The 22,041-nt window shown below is 46.8% G+C and overlaps 1 protein-coding gene across 1 annotated transcript in view; it reads left to right on the top strand.

Annotated features, from left to right (window-relative positions):
• IL1RAP (interleukin 1 receptor accessory protein) overlaps nt 1-22,041 on the top strand; it is a 155,392-nt gene that overhangs the window by 99,153 nt on the left and 34,198 nt on the right. The window contains 6 exon segments of the mRNA XM_007502459.2: nt 393-678; nt 4,793-4,901; nt 4,903-4,980; nt 17,475-17,603; nt 18,275-18,440; nt 21,534-21,605. Coding sequence (XP_007502521.2) covers nt 393-678; nt 4,793-4,901; nt 4,903-4,980; nt 17,475-17,603; nt 18,275-18,440; nt 21,534-21,605 — 840 coding nt within the window.

The following is a 22,041-nucleotide window of genomic DNA, read 5'->3' as shown; positions in this document are numbered from 1 at the left end:
CTGGAAACATGGCCTGTCTCCATACTGACCATGCCCACAGGCCTGTAGGGAAGAGCTTTCCACCGCGGTGGAGCACGTAAGACTGAACTGATGTAAAAATAGACCTTTTCTTCAGAAAACAAATAGGAAGTCTCCCCTTGGACTCTCAGGACACAGTAATGGCCCTGCTTTTCTTGCCAAATGTCAGGAACTGTAAAATGTTACACTCTTAGTGGCTTTTTCTGCATCGGGCTTCGACGTCAGGCTTTCAGTCTCTGCATACCTGATTTATTTCTCTATCAAAGATTGTGTGAATGCTGCAGATTAGCTGGGCAGGGACTGGGGCCCAGGCTTGTCCTAAGGAGGGTCGTCTCGGCATGGAATAATCCCCTCCTCCCTCTTTTTTTTTTCAGAACGCTGTGACGACTGGGGGCTGGACCCCATGCGGCAGATCCAGATCTATGAGGGGGAGCCAGCCCACATTCAGTGCCCGCTCTTTGAACACTTCTTAAAATTTAACTATAGCACCGCCCACTCAGCTGGCCTCACCCTCATCTGGTATTGGACTGGGCAAGACCAGGATCTGGAGGAACCCATCAACTTCCGCCTCCCGGACAACCGGATCAGCAAGGAGAAAGACCTCATCTGGTTCCGGCCCACTCTGCTCAATGACACAGGGAACTATACCTGCATGCTGAGGTGAGGGAGGCTGCCAGGAGGATGCTCCCTCTCTGCATGAGGCTTCTGGGGATGGGGAAGGAGGAGGCAAGAGAGTTAGGAGGAACCTTGGGGACCCAGGAAGAAAAAAGTGGGATGCAGTTTATAGGATATGATTAAGAGTGCAGGGAAAAGGGGCAGTTAGGGAGATCAATGGATGGAGAGGCAGGGCTAGACACTGAAGGTTCTGGGTTCGAATATGAATTCAGATACTTCCTAACTGGGTGACCATGGACAAGTCACTTAACCCTCATTGCTAGCATTTACTGCTCTTCTGCCTTAGAACTAATACACTATTGATTCTAAGATGGAAGATAAAAATAAAAAAAATAGAATAGAGAGAAAAAGGTACTACTCCCTACACTCTGCCTTGTATTCACATAGATGGTAAGCTATGGAATGGACCACACACACACACACACACACACACACACACACACACACACACACACACACGGGCACGCACACACCCACCAACTATCAAGCTAACCAAACAAAAAAGCTGACCTTGGCAGCTTAAGAGTGAGATCCTGGCCTCTGAATACCATTTGACCCTCTTCCTCTCTCACACTTACACCCCTGTCACCACCTCCAGGCTTGCCCTGTGTTCTTCAGCCTCTCTTGAGTTTGTCTGTGAAATTTTCCTTCCCCCCTCTCTCCCTCCCTGCCTCCCTGCCACCCTCCCTCCCTCTTTCCCTCCCTGCCTACCTCCTTTCCTTCCTTCCTTCCTTCCTTCCTTCCTTCCTTCCTTCCTTCCTTCCTTCCTTCCTTCCTTCCTTCCTTCCTTCCTTCCTTCCTTCCTTCCTTCCTTCCTTCCTTCCTTCCTTCCTTCCTTCCTTCCTCAGGAAAGGCCGGAAGACACAGCCTTCCGGCACGGCCGGTCCTTCCAGTCCTTCCTTCCGGCCTTCCTGCCTTCCTTCCTTCCTTCCTTCCTTCCTTCCTTCCTTGCCTTCCGGCCGGCCGGAGGTTCCTTCCTTCCTTCCTTCTTCCTTCCTTCCTTCCTTCCTTCCTTCCTTCCTTCCTTCCTCCTTCCTTCTTCCTTCCTTCCTTCCTTCCTTCTCCGCCTGCCAGGCCGGATCGGCCGGAGGCCGGACGCGGGAGGTGCCTTCCGTTCCTTCCTTCCTGCCTTCCTTCCTTCCTGACCTTCCTTCTTCCTTCCTTCCTTTCCTTCCTTCCTTCCATCCTCCTTCCTTCCTTCCTTCCTTCCTTCCTTCCTTCTGGCCGGCTTCCTTCCTTCCTTCCTTCCTTCCTTCCTTCCTTCCTGACGGCACGGACGGACACGGACCGCCTTCCTTCCTTCCTTCTACCTTCCTTCCTTCCTTCCTTCTTCCTTCCTTCCTTCCTTCCTTCCTTCCGTCCGGCCTTCGTTCTTCCTGTCCGGCCTTCCTGCCAGGCCTTCCTTCCTTGTTTCCCTCCTCCGGGCACGGCCTTCCTTCCTTCCTTCCTTCCTTCCTTCCTTCCTTCCTTCCTTCCTTCCTTCCTTCCTTCCTTCCTTCCTTCCTTCCTTCCTTCCTTCCTTCCTTCCTTCCTTCCTTCCTTCCTTCCTTCCGTCCTTCCTTCCTTCCTTCCTTCCTTCTTACCTTCCTTCCTTCCTTCCTTCCTTCCTTCCTTCCTTCCTTCCTTCCTTCCTTCCTTCCTTCCTTCCTTCCTTCCTTCCTTCCTTCCTTCCTTCCTTCCTTCCTTCCTTCCTTCCTTCCTTCCTTCCTTCCTTCCTTCCTTCCTTCCTTCTGTCCTTCCTTCCTTCCTTCCTTCCTTCCTTCCTTCCTTCCTTCCTTCCTTCCTTCCTTCTTTCCTTCCTTCCTTCCTTCCTTCCTTCCTTCCTTCCTTCCTTCCTTCCTTCCTTCCTTCCTTCCTTCCTTCCTTCCTTCCTTCCTTCCTTCCTTCCTTCCTTCCTTCCTTCCTTCCTTCCTTCCTTCCTTCCTTCCTTCCTTCCTTCCTTCCTTCCTTCCTTCCTTCCTTCTTTCCTTCCTTCCTTCCTTCCATCCTTCCTTCCTTCCTTCCCTCCTTGTTTCCCTCCTCCCTCCCTTCCTTCCTTCCTTCCTTCCTTCCTTCCTTCCTTCCTTCCTTCCTTCCTTCCTTCCTTCCTTCCTTCCTTCCTTCTTTCCTTCCTTCCTTCCTTCCATCCTTCCTTCCTTCCTTCCCTCCTTGTTTCCCTCCTCCCTCCCTTCCTTCCTTCCTTCCTTCCTTCCTTCCTTCCTTCCTTCCTTCCTTCCTTCCTTCCTTCCTTCCTTCCTTCCTTCCTTCCTTCCTTCCTTCCTTCCTTCCTTCCTTCCTTCCTTCCTTCCTTCCTTCTTACCTTCCTTCCTTCCTTCCTTCCTTCCTTCCTTCCTTCCTTCCTTCCTTCCTTCCTTCCTTCCTTCCTTCCTTCCTTCCTTCCTTCCTTCCTTCCTTCCTTCCTTCCTTCCATCCTTCCTTCCTTCCTTCCTTCCTTCCTTCCTTCCTTCCTTCCTTCCTTCCTTCCGTCCTTCCTTCCTTCCTTCCTTCCTTCCTTCCTTCCATCCTTCCTTCCTTCCTTCCTTCCTTCCTTCCTTCCTTCCTTCCTTCCTTCCTTCCTTCCTTCCTTCCTTCCTTCCTTCCTTCCTTCCTTCCTTCCTTCCTTCCGTCCTTCCTTCCTTCCTTCCTTCCTTCTTACCTTCCTTCCTTCCTTCCTTCCTTCCTTCCTTCCTTCCTTCCTTCCTTCCTTCCTTCCTTCTTACCTTCCTTCCTTCCTTCCTTCCTTCCTTCCTTCCTTCCTTCCTTCCTTCTTACCTTCCTTCCTTCCTTCCTTCCTTCCTTCCTTCCTTCCTTCCTTCCTTCCTTCCTTCCTTCCTTCTGTCCTTCCTTCCTTCCTTCCTTCCTTCCTTCCTTCTTACCTTCCTTCCTTCCTTCCTTCCTTCCTTCCTTCCTTCCTTCCTTCCTTCCTTCCTTCCTTCCTTCCTTCCTTCCTTCCTTCCTTCCTTCCTTCCTTCCTTCCTTCCTTCCTTCCTTCTTACCTTCCTTCCTTCCTTCCTTCCTTCCTTCCTTCCTTCCTTCCTTCCTTCCTTCCTTCCTTCCTTCCCTCCCTCTTTCCTTCCTTCCTTCCCTCCCTCTCTCCCTCCGTCCTTCCATCCGTCCGTCCATCCCTCCCTCCCTCCCTCCCTTCTTCCTTCCTTCCTTCCTTCCTTCCTTCCTTCCTTCCTTCCTTCCTTCCTTCCTTCCTTCTTTCCTTCCTTCCTTCCTTCCATCCTTCCTTCCTTCCTTCCCTCCTTGTTTCCCTCCTCCCTCCCTCCCTTCCTTCCTTCCTTCCTTCCTTCCTTCCTTCCTTCCTTCCTTCCTTCCTTCCTTCCTTCCTTCCTTCCTTCCTTCCTTCCTTCCTTCCTTCCTTCCTTCCTTCCTTCCTTCCTTCCTTCCGTCCTTCCTTCCTTCCTTCCTTCCTTCCTTCTTACCTTCCTTCCTTCCTTCCTTCCTTCCTTCCTTCCTTCCTTCCTTCCTTCCTTCCTTCCTTCCTTCCTTCCTTCCTTCCGTCCTTCCTTCCTTCCTTCCTTCCTTCCTTCCTTCCCGCCTTCTACCAAACCTGGAGAGCCACTCAGGGAGCCACATTGTAAGCAGGCTATTGATAAGCTAACGGCACTCAGAAACATGTCACCAGGATGGTGAGAATTGACAGTCCCACCATATTAGGGTCAGTTGCCAGAAGCAGTCTTTAAGCTGGAGCAGAAGCAGCCTCAAGAAGATGGCCAGCCTTTGACGATTTAAAGGGCTGTCCAGTGGAAGATGGAACTGACATATCCCCGAAGGCAGATTTATGGCTGCTCTGAGGAAAAAGAAAAGCGTTCTTTCTACCAGTCTGCGCTCTCCAAAAGGACAGAGGGCCAGCTAAGGAGGTGATGAGCTCCCCCTGGCCGGAGGACTTCAAGTGCTCGACATGCCCATTTGCTTTGGGAATGTCTGTTCGCCCGGGAGCTGGACTCCAGCTCTGCTGAGGACCTGTCTGTCTGCCTCGGAGATTCAGGAAAGCACCCTACTGCGTGATCCCCTGCAGGGTGAAGCCGTCCCAGCTGCAGGTCCAGATCGCCCCTGCCCTTGGCCACCCTCCAGACTGACCTAACGCTTTCTTCCTTCTTTCTGTCTCCTCCAGAAACACCACGTACTGCAGCAAAGTGGCCTTCCCGCTGGAAGTGATTCAGAAAAGCAGTTGTTTCAGCTCCAGGATGAAGGTGCCCAGAGAATACATGTACATGGAGCACACCCCTGCAGTCTCTCAGGTGTCCCAACATAGAGGGATTCTTTCCTTCCAGTGTTCAGCCAAAGGTCGTTTGGTACATGGTAAGCGAGCCGCTGGCCTTTGGCCCAGCCCAGCTTTGCTGTCCTGTGCAATCGCCTGGGGGGCCTGTTAGGAAGGAGGAAGTGGATGCTCACTAGGGGCTGGACAAGTGGGGTGACTGACGGCTGTCCTACACTTTGCCAACGTAAAAGGATCTCTCCATGTGGATACGCCCCACAGGGCCAGTGTGTGCGTGCGCGCGCTTGTGTGTGTGCGCGCGTTTGTGTGTGTGGGCGTGTGTGTGTGTGTGTGTGTGTGTGTGTGTGTGTGTGTGTGTGTGTGTGTATGGGGGGGTTCTATGGAGACTAAAGTAAGGAGGACCCGGAGAACAGATATACCCAGTGAGAACAATGCAGTGGAAAGAAGCCGAATGGTCAAAGATCACAGCCCAGAGGGAGGAACGCTGGCGTTGGAAGCCAGAGGCAGAGAGCCGGAGGGCCCTCCACATGCTGCTTCTCCTTTCCCCTCTCAGTTCCTTCTCCACAAAATGGGCATGGCAGTAGCACCACCTCCCAGAACCCGAGGCTCCACTCCTTCCCCAAGCTGCCAGCTCTGGTAGGGAACAGCATGAGCTTCTTTTCCAGTGTCTAAAGGGCAGCACGAGGGCCACGTGGCATCAGTCTGGCTGGACTCGTGGACTCTTGGCCTCCTTCTCCACAGAATACCTGGCTCTAGTAGCTGTGTGGCCACAGGGAAGTCCTTCCACTCCTCGGGTTCTCAGGCAACTCCCTTCATTGTATCTCCAAGCTCAGACACGTTATGATGCTCCTGATAGTCTTCCCAAACTGACAACACAACAGAGGCTGGACCTGTTGACATAAGAGATGAAACACGCTGGCAGCCATCTCAGGCATTTCTTAACCCCACATAAAGGGAGGTTTCCTCGTGATCTATCCCATGGATTTTAGGCTAACGCTACAGTGGGAGGGACTCTAGAGATGAACTAGACTGGCTCCCTCATTTAAAAGAAAGAAAATGGTGCTCCCTTTCTTTTTCATATCATTTGCATTCATTATAGAAAAATATTCATTTTAAAAGAAATCAAAATCAAGTGAACAAGCATTTATTAAGCACCTACTGCGTGCCAAGTGCTTTGCTAACCAACATATTCACCAGGTGTGATCTTTTCTGCAATGTGCCATATTCATGAACAGCCAGTGGTGTAAGCAAAGGAGACAGTGAGGCTGATTATTCTCCACTCTTCCCTGGGGCTACTTTGACCATTCCGAATTAGGTGCTATTTGTTGATAGGATTCTTGCCATTGCATTTTGTCATGGGATATATCTTGTTTTCCTGGTCTGTTGTGAAATGACAAACATTCGTGGGTGAGAAAAGGGATTCTGGGATTACAGGAGGGCTGAGCTGACAGAGACACAGAACATCTCTTCCTGAGCAGTTACAAAGTTTAATGATTTGGGGTACATACTTTATAGGAAACAATGTAGGCTAAGGGATTTGGTAAGCCTTTTGCAGGGACAATGGTCAGTAACGATTTACAGGGTAGAGGACAATGGGCTTAGATGACCTCAGTGGTTCTGAACAGAGTTTTCTATAGGTGATAATTCACCTTGTCAGTGTGTAACCATCTAATACAACTTCTCATGGAATTCTTGCACCCGTCATTTCTTGGCAGGACAAACAGTATTTGTGAAAGGGTTGGATAAAGTTCTCATGCTGGGGGGAAGCTAGCTGATAGCTCTGATTTTATTGGGGCCCACTCTCACTACTGGGGGCTATGCTGGGTTCTCCTTACTTTAGTCTGCATCCAGTCATATGTCTTCCCATGATTCTCTGAATTCTCTATATTTGTTGTTCTATATGTCACATTAATGCTCCATTTATGCTTGTGCTCCATTACTATTTCATTTTATATCTGAACTAATGGAAGGAAGGAAGGAGAAAATAAGCATTTATTAACCACCTACTATGTGCCTGGTAGTATACTAAGGGCATTTACAAATAGCTCATTTGATCCTCACAGCAATACTGGGAAGTGGATGTTATTATTTTCCCAATTCCCAGTTGAACAAACTGAGGCAGGTTGGTTAAGGCACTTGCTCAGGATCATATAGCTATTAAAATATCTTGAGAACATATCTGGACTCAGATCTTCCTTACTCCAGGTCCAGCCTGCTATTCATTGTGCATAAGACCTCTGACTATGCCTTGTTCCCTGTAGCAGAGTGCTAGAATAAGCCTCAACTAGAGGCAGATAGGCATCTTGTGGTCTTTGATTCTGGCCTTCAATGTCTTCCGCTCTCCCAGACCTCTTTGGTGTGCCCTGGGAATCCAATATGGTGCCAGATTTATTCTATAAACAAATGATTCAGGCATTTAATGAAGGCTCTGCATTTTCAGGGCCAGTGATTTCCCACACCAGACAGAATAGGAGCCCGAAAGTCCCAATAGCTAAAAGTATTGTGTTTCATCCAAGAGATTCCCTCTTTAGTGAGCTGTCACCTTGGAGACAGGGTTCCAGGTAACTGACCACTGTCCTGCCCAGCATCGGCACAGCTGATCTCAGGATATTTTGTCACCAACCCAATAAATAGTGTTTAAATTCTGAGGAATAGAAATTCTGGACTGCATCCTACAAGAAAAAGGGGAAGCCAGAGCAGATCAAAGCATACTTGAAGAACCAACTTCCTTTTTCTTCTTTTTCGGGGGTCTGTTTCTTTCAATTTGACTAATATGCAGTTATCTTTCTCGTGACTACACGTGTGTAAACTGTATCAAATTCTTGACGTTCTCAGGGAAGTGGGAGGAGAGCAAGGGAGGAGGATGTTTTAGAACTCACCAAGATGAAAAGATGAATGCTGAAAATGTTTTTTACATGTAATTGGGAAAAAATAATATTCTATCTCGCAAAGAAAAGGCGAAGAGAAAAAGGCAATTGAGAGGCCCCAGGATTCTCTCTCTAACACGGAAGGGGGGATGGTTAATTTTCTTCATGCATTTGACATGTGACAGTGAAATGGCTGTTTTGAAGGCTCACAATCACTACGCTGTCATCCTTAGAACCCAATTTCTTATCCACAAATCCCCAAACTGGCAAATGTCTTTATGTAATTTTGCTCTTAACCCAAAAGACCAAACTGACCGAAGGGAAAATGCCTTCCTTCCTGGGGAGAAAAGTACATTGTATTTGGAGTCAGAGGAGAGGCAGCTTTTGAGTCACGGCTCTTCTGCCTACAAATTGTAGGACTCTGGAAAAGTTACTTGTCTCAAAGCCTTCATTTTGTCCACTGGGAAAGAGGGAGATGAACTAGCTGATTTCCAGATTGCATTCTAGCTTAATGGTGTATCCTCTATGGGAGCCCCCTAAATCCAGACTTCCTAAGGAAAATGACAAAGACCAGAGCAGGCACTCGATGGAGATCTGTGTGGTCTTCCCTTCAGGCCAAGTATCTGATATTTTTCGTGTCTCCCAGTTCTGGTGTCCAAGAACCGGACTCATTGAAGTCAGAAAGCCTCACCACCTAGTTGGACCAGGCCAAACTCATTTTTGAAGGCAATTGGGGGTGACCTGTAGAGAGTGCTGGGCTTCATTTGGGAAGACATAAATTTGAATTCTTCCTCAAACTCTTATTGCTTCTTATCATCTCACTTTTGCATCTGTAAAATGGGAATAATAATAACTCCTGAGCAGCTAGATGGCACAGTGGATAAACTGCTGGCCCTAGAGTGAGGAAGACTCATCTTCCTCAGTTCAAATCCAGCATCAGACGCTAGATTGTCACTTCATCCTGTTTGCCTCAGTTTCCTCATCTATAAAATGATGCAGAGAGAAGGAAAATGGCAAACACTCTGGTATCCTTGCCAAGAAAACCTCCAATGGGGTCATGAAGTGTAGGATGCAGCTGAAAACAACTGAACAACAATAACCCCCACCTCCCAGAACTATGGTAAGGTTCAAATGAGATAACATAGGCAAAGACTTGGAGAAAGTGGGAGCACTTGGCCAATAATAACTAGTATTCATCGGTATTGTTGAGGATGGTTTACTAAGTTCCAGAGGGGATCGTGCTCTCTGTCTGTGGCAGGGTCTCTCACTCCACATCCTGTGTTCTAAGCTATGGCCGTTGGGCTCCTGGGGTCTTGGCTTGGGCTGCTTCTCCTGGCCATTTGAGATATACAGAATGGTCGTGATAGTTGTTGCCCTGCCCCCTTCCCCTGTCATTCAAAGGTTGGCTTCTTTGGGTGGCTTCACTGGCATTGCAAGAGCAGGAGTGCTGCTGCTGCTGCTGTGTGCCCCACACAATCAATTAGAGTGAAACACAAAGCCCAATGGAAATCAATTTGCAGAAGGCAGGTCAGCCCGTTGCCTGGTCTGGCCATTAAAAATGGTATATTACCTCCGCCTGTAACTTGTACAGTGAAATTAATCTGACTGGAGGGTACAGTGTTCAGCATCCCCTCCAGGAAAATGGGGGCAGCTTTGCCTTTTATGGCCATCAGCAAGCCATCAGGATGGCACTTTGCTGAGAAGGCACTCGACTTTGACCCCTTTTATGGGCCCTGCATATGTTCTTGGGAAATGGCGACAATTTATTACAAGGTCTGCAGGATACATTTTTCTTTCTTCTTTTAACTCTTCATTTCAATTTTGTTCTCTCAGGCCCATGATTGAGGTTCACGTTCCTCTTTCATCTCACTGTGTTCTCTCAATTTAGACAATTTATCCCATTCTCTGGAGTCGTGACAATAGCTTTATGGCAAACCTTAGGGTCCTCTTTGGGGAGTTGAAATTGTTTGTCAAATCAGGGTGAAGTTTGCTATTTTCAGATTAGTTTAAAAGAGGCATTGGTGGGGTGGGGAGGGAGCAGCCAGGTGGATCAGTGGATTGAAAACCAGGTCTAGAGATGGGAGGTCCCAGGTTCAAATCTGACCTCAGGCACTTCCTGTGTGGCAAGTCACTTAACCCCCATCTCCTAACCCTTTACACTTTTCTGCGTTGGAACCAATACATAATATTGATTCTAAGACAGAATTTTTAAGGGTTTAAAAAATTAACAAGGCATTATGGGAATACCTCCTTCTTCTCTTGAACTCATGCTTCTATGAAGAAGATCCTCATAGAAGAATGGAAACTGGCTTGGAAGGAACCTCACAGCCTAAGTGAATGAGGATTTCCATATTTATAGGATTGTTAGAAAGTCTACTTCCAGTTTTTACTTTGAGATTAATCATAGCAAGTCTGTTCCCTCTTCTGGCAGCCAATCCGAATACTAGCTAAAATATCTCTATCCTTAATGTCCCCCATTGTTCCTAGTTATCTCTTGGGCAAGAAGAATTAAGGTGAATCCTTCTTTCTCTTTTTAGCGCTTCAGATAACTGAAGACAGTTGTACCAACCCCCAGATTTATTTCCTTCTTTAGGCTTAGTATCTCTCTTGCTCCCCGCATTTCCTTTCAGAGTAGGGGTCATTAACTACAGTCCATCAGTCAAATCTAGCCGTTTAATAGAATGAAGCCATTTTTAGCTGGCGATGGGCCGGCTAGATATGGCTCCTGGACTGTGGTTTGGCGAGCCTTTGACTTTAGTATGAACATGAAGTATGCTTTTGTCTTGTTGCCTGTCAGTGATGTGATCAGGACCATCCAAATGACTGGCTTTTGTGCCATTGAGATTTAAAGGAAAAAATAAATAGGAACAAATTAGAAATAATTACTTGAAAAGGATGTTGCCATGATGAACAGCAATTGTGAAGAATTCGGAGAAACTGTGGAAGGTGTCAGTGAAGTGACACAAAGAGGAAAAAAAAATCACTGTCTCTGCACATTTGCTTGGAAAGACCATAGGAAAAGTCAATAAAACTCAAGGTAACGATGTCACCATAAAGATGATGATGACAAATTCAATCATTGGGATATTCCTAATTAGAGATCCCTGCAATTAGAAGGATCTGAACAAGAATTCCTTTTACAGTATACCCAAGAGGGATTACCTATCCAGCATCTAACTGAAGAAACTCCTCAGGGAGCTGGAGCCCACCCACTTCTTGGAGGCACTTCCACTTCTGGACAGCTCTGATTGTCAGGAAAGGTTTTGTTCCATTGGTCCTAAATGTGCCTCAGTTTCTTTAACTTTCTACCCTTTGCTCTTGGATCTGACTTCCGCATCTAAGCAGAGTGACATGAATCTCTTCTGCATGGCAACCTTTCCAGCACTTCAACATGACTTTCTGACTCCCTCTCAGCCGCCCGGTCTTATTTTCTCCAAGCCGAACAGCCTCATTTTGGGGAATCCAACCTTCAGACCCTTCTTCATCCTGGCTATCCTACTCTGGAGACCCCAGCTTATCGAGGACTTCCCTGTAAGGTGCTTGCAGCATATCCCAAAGGTGTTGCTATCTGTTTCCTAGCGTGGGAACATTGATCCCACCATGCAGACTTTTTGATGAACATTTCCTGCCTTGAGCTTAGAGTTCACTAATGCCCACCCACTTTTTTTCTGCCATGTGGATAGAGTTATATTTTGTCATCTCACATGAGCCAGATTGACTTTTTTAAACCCAAATATTGGTAAAACTTTTTCTTTCTCCTTATTAAATTTCATCTTAGCACCGTCAGCCCCTCAGACCAGGCTGTCAAGATTATCCTTCCTTTTGGCTACCAAAGGCTAAATTACCAAAATGGAGAGTGATGCATGCTGTCAGTGGCAATCAGGATCTTGGGTGGTTTGGCCTAAATGCTTTCAGGGAAGGCACTTTGTACAATATTTGTTGGGAAGCATGTTTCAAAAAGAAAATGTATCAAAAATTAAAACAAAAAGCCAAGTAAGCTGGCAGGAAGGAAAACAAGCGAGAGGTCCCCAGGGATGCCCACGGTTAGCATCAGCAGTGTTTAGGGTTGGCTGTTGATTTGCCTTCCCACTTTTTCTAGCCAGCCCTTCCTGACAATGCCAGACCCATTTCCCCCCAATCTCTTCTCTGTCCTATCTCATTGTCTGCTCTCTGTCCTGTTCATTTGTTTTGCCTTCTTCCATTTTTTCTTCTTCTGAATTACAAAGTGAACTCCTGCAATGTTTTTTTTCCTTTTCTTTTACTAGACACTGTAGTTTGTTGCCATGGAAACTATTGTGCCCTAGAAAAATGAGCTGAAAAACTTAAATTTCAGGTAGAATCGAGTTTCAGGGATGAGGGGCTATGACCCCTGCCAGCAGAACAGGTTGGGATGACCAGGATGCAGGACATCGGGGTCCACTGAGGCAGAGGATAGGGCATGGTGAAGGGCTAAGCTCTGAATCTCTGAATCATCTCCCTGGGATTCCTTTTTGATGAATCGTTTCCCTGATGACAGGCATTTTGCTCTGCGTGGGCTCCTTGGAGATTTTAAAGTCAATAGAACATCATTTGGGGATGTTTATGAAATCTGACCCCCTGTTAAGTCCTTATCAATCAATAAAACACCAACAAAACAAATAAATTTCAAAAAATTATTAAGTATTTATACTGGGCCAAGCACTGTGCTTAGTGCTAAGTGTTAGGGGGATACAGTCCTTGTCCTGAAGGGGAGCATCTTCTCATTTGGTGTTGCTCATTTGTTTCACTTCTGTGTGACTCTTCATCATTCCATTTGGGGTTTTCTTGGCAAAGGTACTGGAATGGTTTGCCATTTCCTTTTCCAGCTCGTTTTACAGATGAGGAAACTGAGGTCAACAAAGCGAAGTGACTTGCCCAGTGTCACATGGCTGATAACTGTCTGAGATCAGGAAGATGCATCTTTCTGACTCCAGGCTCAGCACGGTATCCATTGCACCACCCAGCTGCCCATTCTAATAGACACACTCTACCAGATGTTTGTGATACAAAGACAGAGGGAGAAAGAATCCTTCTTTTTAATGGGCCTCCATTTTAAAAGGCAGACCAAAGTATCTCTAAGTGAATTAGCCAGGTCCCCATTAATGTGAATAATGAGTCTCCTGAGGTAGTTGCACATATTTAAGAATACACTATTTGCATATTTCAAATGTGGTCATTGGTTCCAGCCCAATGGAAGTACGCTGTGTGAGTTCAAATAATGCTACACTGTATAGACATCATCATTGGCACTAAGGAGGGCATAATCAGTGCCTCTACCTGGCATGGAGTTGGTGGTGGACTCGTGAAGGATGGATGTGCCAATATGCCCTACCCTAGGGTTCCATATTGAAAGAGCTGGAAGGGACTTTGGAGGCCATCCATTCTGTCACCCCACCTTGGTGACTGGGCTACTATTTGCACCAAGGCCCACTGTCTGCCAAGGCATCAAGTATGGATTCCGTGGCAGATTGGGAAGTATTAGCCCTGCCCACTGCCAGCCTGGCTACCTGGTGATGAATTTTTCAGCCTCAGCAATGCATGAAGACTTAAATCATAGAGGAGTTCCAGACTGTATTAACAGAGGCAGCTCCCACCACGATGAAACCACAGATGCTTGAAGAATGGTAGCACTGAAGCTTGAAACTCCCCTAATTGGTTCAAAGGAATCGAGTTGTCAAGGAGACATTTTTCCAAGAAAACCTACGAGCTCATGGGCACCCTTCCTGTCCTTCCATAAGGCCATCGGCTTGACGGCCAGCCCTGCTTGGGATGGGAGCTCAGAGCAGAGCCCAGGCATTGGTGAGCGTGGCAAGTCCAGTGGTTGCCATTGTCTCCTCCAAGTGGCATTTTCCATGTCTTCGTTGCTCATAATGATCACATCACCTCCATTGTCAAGGCCATACAAAACAATCAGACTGAATTCAGCCAGCACTCATTGGGTACCACCCAAGACCAGGGCACCAAGAGAAGCCCTGGAGACAGGCAGTGAAGATGACTTCTCCCTTGTCCTTGCAAGGCTTATGTTCTCTTACTAGCCTGATAGCATATACTAAAAGAGTAAACTATGTACAACATGACTACAGGGATGAGATGGGGGGACCCAAAAGGCCTCTGGCAGGAGTCCTCCTTTTAAGGAAGACTGAGATGCTGGGAAATGGAGGAGAGAAAGGAAGGCACAATAGACATGGGACACAGCCTGGACAAAGGCAAAGATATAGAAGATGACATGTCACAGGTAGGAATCAGGCAGGAGACCACACTGGCTAGAACACAGATGGGACCAGTGAATGTGATCAGAAGATAGGCTCCATAGCACCTCTCGCATCCAGGTCTCCAGGTGGCTCTAGCCTCAAGCTCTGGAGCCATGAATATGAGTTCAAATTCTATTGAAACTCAGGAACTTACTAGCTTTGTGGTCCCAAGCAAGTTGCTTTCCCTTTTCCCTCAGTTTTCTCATCTGTAAAATGGAGATGATAACAGTACCTACCTACGTACTTACCTACCTACCTCCCAGAGTTCTGATAGGGATTCAATGAGATCGTATTTGCTAAGCTCTTTGCAAACTTTAAAGTACTCCATGAATACTCCCTCTTATGACTATTTGGTTCCTTCTCACTGGACTCTTAGCCACCTCCTTGAGATGGTCGTATCACAGACCTAGAGCTGGAAGAGACGTCTAGTCTAAGCCCTTCATTTAACAGATGAGAAAACTGAGGCATAGAAGGATCAAATCACTTGGCCAAGGTCCTAAATGTATTCAGTGAAAAAGCAGGATTTGGACCCTCATTGTGACTGCAGAGCCAGGCTTCTTTTTTCTTCTAGTTTCCTGGCTGCTCAGACCTCATCATCTCTAGCCCAGACTATTGCGACAGTCTCTTACAACTGGACTTCTTGCCTCCCATTTCTTCCCACCACAGTCCACCTGTCACAGAGAAGCCAAAGCGAATGTCCTTAAGCACACGACCAATATCCCCACCGGCTCTGGGACCCAGATAAATGTAAGTGCCTTCGGAGCCTGGCCCCAGCTGCTTATTGCACTTTCCCATGTGGCATCCCTTCTCCCATTTGTCAGTCTTGCAAAATCGATCTTTGCTCCTCACACACTAGAATTCTTCTGTTCTTGTGCCTCTGTGCTTGTTAGCCCTCATGCCTGGAATGCCCTCGCTCCCTCCCTCCCGGATGCTTCTCCAGAGAATCCTTTACTTCTCTTAAGACTAGACTCATGAAGAGGCAGCTGGGTAGCTCAGTGGATGGAGAACCAGGGTCCTGGGTTCAAATATAACCTCAGACATTTCCCAGCTGTGTGACCCTGGACAAGTCACTTGACTCCCATGACCTAGCCCTTACTTCTCTTCCACCTTAGAACCAACACACAATATTGATTCTAAGATGGAAGTTGAGCATTTAAAAAAAAAAAGTGCTGAGGCTCATGGATTGTCTACTCCCCGTGAAGCCTCTTTTTAGTTGGTCGTCCCAAAGACTCCTCCACTAACTCCTGTGCCATTACCTCAGATACTTTGTATAGGTATCTGCACGCTCACATGCAATGTATCATCTATCTAGTTCTAAGTGCTGTCTCGCCAATAGATGTGAGCTCTTGGCAAGTAGACATTTTTTCATTCCATGGATTTCCTCTCCTAGAAACTAGTGGCTGGCCCTGATCAGGAACTTAGTACATAGTAGTTGGGTAATTGAATCATTCATTGATTTAGCTGAAGAGGTAAGTTGCGGCTGAATCATGAAGGGCTTTAAATGCCCAACAGAAGTTTATAGAGGAGCCAACGGGAACAGGGAGCCAGTGGAATTTATTGACTAGGGTTAGAGTTACGCTTTAGACAAATCACTATGGCAGCCACGGGGAGGATGGCTTGGAATTCAGAGAGGCCCAGGCCAGTGAGATCAATTAAAAGCCTATTGTAATAATTCAAGAGGGAGAAGATGAAGGACTGAAATTGAGGGTCAGCCACATGAATGGGGGAAAGAAAAGGACAGGAGAAATGCTTCGGCCATTATTGATACCATCCATGGCCACGATTTAGAGATAGTCTTACATGTAGCTGATTCTCCATAATTGCTTTGCTCTTATGAGCTAAAGATTAGGCCAAGAGAAGAAGCTAGATGTCTCTGTGGATAGAGTCTGGAGTCTGGAAGATCTGAGTTCAAATCCAGCCTCAGGCACTTGTAGCTATAAAACCCTAGCCAAGTTATTTAACTCTTTTTGCCTCAGTTCCTCCTCTATAAAATGAGCTGGAGAAGGAAATGGCAACCACTCCAGGATCTTTGCCAAGAAAACCCCAAATAGGGCCACAAAGAGTTGGACATGACTGAAATGTATGATCAAAAAGGAAACCAGAAGAAAAACAACAACATATCATCGGAATATAAATCTGCGTTCCCTTTCTGGAATGTAACCAGCAGAATATAAATTCCTTGAGGGTAGAAACCTTTTGTCTTTGTATTCCCTGCATTTTGTCTGGTGCCTGACATAGAGGCCTTTGTTGATTCATTGACTAATTGGCTAGCAAGATTTCCAGCACATCTTTCTAATTTGGGGGGCTCTCATTTTCTCCAACTGTGAAATGGGTGGCACAAATACCTTCTGTCTCTTCCCACAGAGCAGAGATATAGGGTCAAAGAATTTGCTGTCTGAGTTGGGGCTTGAGCTTTGTGTGGGAAAGATGCACTTTCAGTTCACAGTAGCCAGTATTCCCAGAATGGCCCACCTAGAAGGGACCTACCCAGCAGGTGCCAGAGCCTTGCTCCGTCCTCTTCCTGCTGAGGAAGCTGAGACTGTAAAAAGAAAAGGGACTGACCTGAAGTCACACAGCTAGTACAGGACACGTAGGATGCGCCCCAAGCTTTCCGAGTTCAATGTTCCTTCAACCACGTTCATGGCACTTGCCTCCATGGAGGTTCTGGACTTACAACCTGATGACTCGAAAGAATTCAGCTTGCATCGAAACAAAATCTTGCCCTTCATTTCATAAATGCTCATGATGTGGAAGTCTTGAACTTGGGGCATTTACAGGAATCTCTGGAGAGGAGCACACACCTGGAGATTAGACAGGCACCAGTGGTGCCGCCATCTTGTTTGTTGTTGTAAAAGTAGGATTAAGCTTCAAATCTGTCTGCTGGGGGGGGGGGGGGCTTAGCCATGAAAACATTTGTTCCTGCTGGTGACAGGAGAGTCACCTGGCTGGTTGATTTCTGATGATCCACCGACTTGTCCTTAGTGGCAGGGATTATGAATTGGAAGCTAGAAGGGACCTTAGAGACAACCTAGTCACGGTTCCTTATTTTACAGTGGTGGAAACTGAGACCCAGAAAAGTTAAGCAACTTCTCCCAGGTCATAAAGGTAGAAAGTAGCTCTAGAAATGGTTGTCAGAGACATGCCAGGGTAGAGAAGTCCTGTTTCCTAACATGTTTGTGTTGCTTTGTTTTGTCTCAAAATGTAAGTCTTTAGGGAAATAGCAGTCAAGTTTTAGAAACAAACAGAGGAAACCTACTATAAGAACTTGTTCACATGAGGACTTGTACGTTCTAAGCTTTGAGAGAATTTATTTTCCCTCTAAACCTACCCCCTATACAGAAGAAGAAACTGAGGCCTAGAAAGGAAATATCAGAGGTAGAGCATGTCCCTTGGAGTTCATAGGATCCTGGCTCTAAACTTGTCTGACCATTTCATTTCCAGAGTAGACTGAGGTCCAGGACCCAAAGCTACACAGACAGTAAAAGTCAGGATTCAGATGCTGCTCTGAGGACTCCAAATCCAACATCCCATCCACCATCCTCCTCTAGAGATGGGGAAACCGAAATTCCGGTAAGGACCAAGAGCACCAAAGTTCCAGTAGCCAGTGAGGGAATGATGAGCTTGGCACCAGAGCCCTTAGGGAGTGGTGGGCTTGGCACTAGAACCCTGGGTGTATTGGCTTGACATTGAGCCCTTCCCTCATCATGGGCTTGGCATTCAAACCTTTAGTAAGTGGTGGGCTTCGCCCATGAGCCTGACCTTCCTGAGTTCCAGGGACAAGCTTCAGGGTAGCCTCAGGTTGGCTGCCTCCAGAGAGCAGGGAACCTGGTGGCCAACTTCCTTCAGAGGCTATTTCAAAACTTGGCATTGTTCCTGTGTGGACCACATATTGTGGGGGTGAGAATCGTGGAGTAGGCAGCAGGACATCGGTGTGTTCCTGGAATGAGCAAGGTCTAGATGATGTGGGAGGAGGAGGGGGCCCCACTCTGGGGATTTCTGTCAGGAAGAGAGTTCTAGAGCTTGGTACCTTCTGGCCTTCTCGAAGTTGTGTCTGATGCCTGGAGGAGGCCCTGGAACCTTCTCAGACAAACATGGCCTCCTGGCCTGCATCTTCTGCTTGCTGTGTGTGTATGAGTGTGAACGTGTACTTGGAGTGCATATTTGTGCATCGATGTGTGTAGGTGTGTCCTAGAGCTTTCTGACCGAGACCGAAGATGCTAAACTTCTTTCCTGACTTCCAGATTTGTGAAGTCGTGAACAACTATTATAAAGTGGACGTGAATGGCCCGGAGCTCGTCTTCACCTACGTCCTCACTTCCAATTCAGCCAACTACACATGTGTAGTGACTTACCCAGAGAACGGCCGGATGTTTAACCTCACCCGAACCGTGGAGGTCAAGGTGGTAGGTAAGGAGGAGGCCAGAGCCTCCAGACCATCGGACTCTGCTCCCTCCGGGCACTTGAGGCTTAAATCGAGCCTGAGGTGAGTGAGGAGCCATGTGGCACCTTGGCGAAGGCACGGGGTCAGGAGCCCGGAGCCCAGATGTCCAATCCTGCTCCAGATACTTGGAGTACTGAGAATCTGAGATACTGAGCTGGAAGGAGCCGTTAAGGTCATCCAGCCCTAGCTTCTCATTTTACAGAGAAGGAAACTGAGGCCCACAGAGGTTTCCTGTGAGTTGCCTAAGGACACAGGTAATAAGTGGAAAAACCCAAATTAAAATGCTGAGCTCTTCCTGCTCTTTCATCAGCACATCACTGAGCTTCTCATGCCTCAACTTCCTCAGCTATAAAATGGGGATAATATTACTCCTGGCACCTTCCTCACAGGGAGCTAGAGAGGATAATGTTTGGAAACTCTAAAGCAACGTATGAGAGGCCATTTTGTTGATATGTGTAGCTTCTCTTTCACAAAATAATCATAGTCACAAATGGAGACCCAGTTCTCTACCCCAACCCTGACACTGAGCCTCACTTTTCCCATCTGTAGACATCTAGGGATAAGGACTCTCCCACCTGTCTGTCCTCTATGGCACCGTTGACTCCCAGGAGGTATTACCACTTCATAAAGCCCAATGAGTTCTTTGGGAGAAGATCCTGTTGCCTCTGCCAGAGATCTCTATGCCTTTCTCACTCTGATCTCCATCAAAATCTCTGCTGGAGCCCCTCCCTGGAACGTTTCCCAGAATCCACTAGTGCTTTGGGAAAAGGGGAGGGAAGTAGGCAGGGTCATGGGTCCAGTCTGATGCTCGGCTGGGCTGAGAAGGTAACCCCAAGAAAACGGGCTCTTCTGAACAAGACTCAACAAATAGGCTTAGGCAGCGCCCAGCAGAATGCCCTTTGCACACACTGGATACATCTGCCATTTTGTTCAGCCCACGGTGGCTCCTGAATCCTCCGTATAAGATGGTAAACAGTTCATTGTGGATGGCCTTTGATCTCCTGGTAGTGGAATAGCAGAGTGCAGAGCTGACTGCTTTGGGCCCCCTTCCAAGTCAGACTAAGAATGGACCCTCACTTGCATGTTTGCTTGCTGGGGGGGGGGTAGATGGTTTTGAGTACATTGGCATGAGGAGGAAACTCCTTTCAATTAATTCAACTTATAACCTTCTCTGACACAGTCTTAGAGAGTTTCCTGGGGCACTGAGATATTGGCTTCACCCAGCTCGTACTTGTTACAGGCAGCATTTGAACCCACATCTGCATGGCTCAAAGGCTGCCTCTTTCTTTATAAGATCCTATGCCAGACTGCCTTGCCACAATTGATATTCTGAGAGAAAACCTTCCTTTTCTTTGGATCTGGGGCTGGGGTTTCAATAAACCTCAAAAAAAATTCATCCTTGGGAGGTATGTATCATAAATACCCCCCTTGACATGATAGGTGAAGACATGGCGGCAATAATAATAACTAGTAGTATGTGGATGTATGGTTTCATTTAGTCCTCCCAACAGCCCTGGGAAGTAGTGCTAGATGAAATGAACTCGAGGAAATGGAGGCAGACAGAAGTTGCATGATTTGCTCATAGTTAGTAAGTATCCAGGGCAGGATTTGAATTCAGGGCTTCCTGACTCCAGACCGAGAAACCTGAATTACAGGTCTCTCCCACCCTTTCCTCCAAACCCAGGCAGGAAGAGAAAGGAAGGAAGGAAGGAAGGAAGGAATGAAGGAAAGAAGGAAGGAAGGAAGGAAGGAAGGAAGGAAGGAAGGAAGGAAGGAAGGAAGGAAGGAAGGAAGGAAAGAAGGAAGGAAGGAAGGCAGGAAGGAAGGAAGGAAGGAAGGAAGGAAAGAAGGAAGGAAGGAAGGAAGGAAGGAAGGAAGGAAGGAAGGAAGGAAGGAAGGAAGGAAGGAAGGAGGACAGGAGGGAGGAAGGGAGGGAGGGAAGGAAGGAAGGAAAGGAAGAAGGGAGGAAGGAGGGAGGGAAGGAGGGAAGGAAGGAAGGAAGGAAGGAAGGAAGGAAGGAAGGAAGGAAGGAAGGAAGGAAAGAAGGAAGGAAGGAAGGAAGGAAGGAAGGAAGGAAGGAAGGAAGGAAGGAAGGAAGGAAGGAAGGAAGGAAGGAAGGAAAGAAGGAAGGAAGGAAAGAAGGAAGGAAGGAGGGAGGATGGGAGGGAGGGACGGAGGGAGGAAAGGAAAGGAAAGGAAAGGAAAGGAAAGGAAAGGAAAGGAAAGGAAAGGAAAGATGGAAGAAAAGAAGGAAAGAAAGAAAGAGAATGAATAATTTCTTAAATGTCCATTATGTCTATAACCATATGTTTGGTGTTCTGGACAAAAATTCAAAAATCCACCAACCCCTGCCTTCCACAAATTCATGTTTTTCATGAGAATTCAGAACTGGACAGAATCATAGTAAACATTTCTCTACTCTTTCATTTGACTAAAATAAAATTTTCCTCTGGTGAAGGGAATACTGATTCAAGGTTGATCGCATGAGAACTAAAAGTCTTTTGGAAAATCACTGAGAAAAAAGTCTTCTGAAGAATTCCAGAAGCAAATATTCCTTTGTCTTGTTCCTGTATATTTCTCCTTTCTTTTACTGCACGTTTTTCATTTTGAAAGCTCTTCCCTCCACGCACCGTGGAGATGGTGGAGAGACAGTATGATGCCCTCTTTAGAAACATTCTTAAATTGCTTTAAATTAATGTTACGGCCTGGGAGGTAAGGACAACAGATTGGCTCCCAATGGCGGCCAAGGCCAGTTGAATGGATTTGTTGAATTCTCAAGAATATTTTGAGCCCCATTTGTAGCACCAAGATTTGTTTTCTGTTAGCCTGAGGAATATAATGGGAATCAGAGTAGGATTCTAGCTATGTTGTATTTGGTCAGTGGTTTCTCCTCCTCCTCCTCCTCTTCCCCTCCCCACTCCTCTCCATGAATGTGTCACATAATATAAATATGAATGATTATAGATTTGTATGTTGCATCTGGCAAGAATGGATAGTGAAAAAGGCTGGATGAGCCTAGTTGGGTGCCCTCACAGACTAAATTCTTTTCTCTCTTGCAGCCTCTCCAATTTATGCAACAGCCCCTGATATTTTTTCTCCCAATGACCACATAACTTATGACAAGGAACCAGGTAATGATATTGGTCTCACCTTTCTTCAGGGGGTGGAGTGGGGTGGGGGTTGGGGGAGTCATCATAAGATTGATTGGAGGCGACTGCTAGAATCCTGAAGATGACCAGGAGATGCATTCTGCATTTTCTGAGATGTTTATTCATGGAAGGCATGGGGAATGTTGTACCTTTAGATGTTTTCAAGTAATTGAATCTAATAATTTGTATTCTTCATGATGAAACTAAATCCTGATTTTAGGCATAAAATGGCCTTAGTTACAATGTACCAAGCATAGCAACAACTCTGATTTTGCATGGTGAAAACCATTAAAACTTGGTTTTGAAAACGTGTGGCTAATTTTGGGGCATGGAGGTGAGGAGGCTGGGCTTGGCTCTCCACGACAGGCAGACGTTCCTTAGTTACTTCATCAGGGACTTGGAAATACCAGGATATGGC

Source organism: Monodelphis domestica, chromosome 8 (assembly GCF_027887165.1).
Source record: "Monodelphis domestica isolate mMonDom1 chromosome 8, mMonDom1.pri, whole genome shotgun sequence".
Classification (NCBI taxonomy): Eukaryota; Metazoa; Chordata; class Mammalia; order Didelphimorphia; family Didelphidae; genus Monodelphis; species Monodelphis domestica.
Note: the sequence above shows the minus strand (reverse complement) of the source record. Positions and strands in the feature narration are given on the sequence as shown.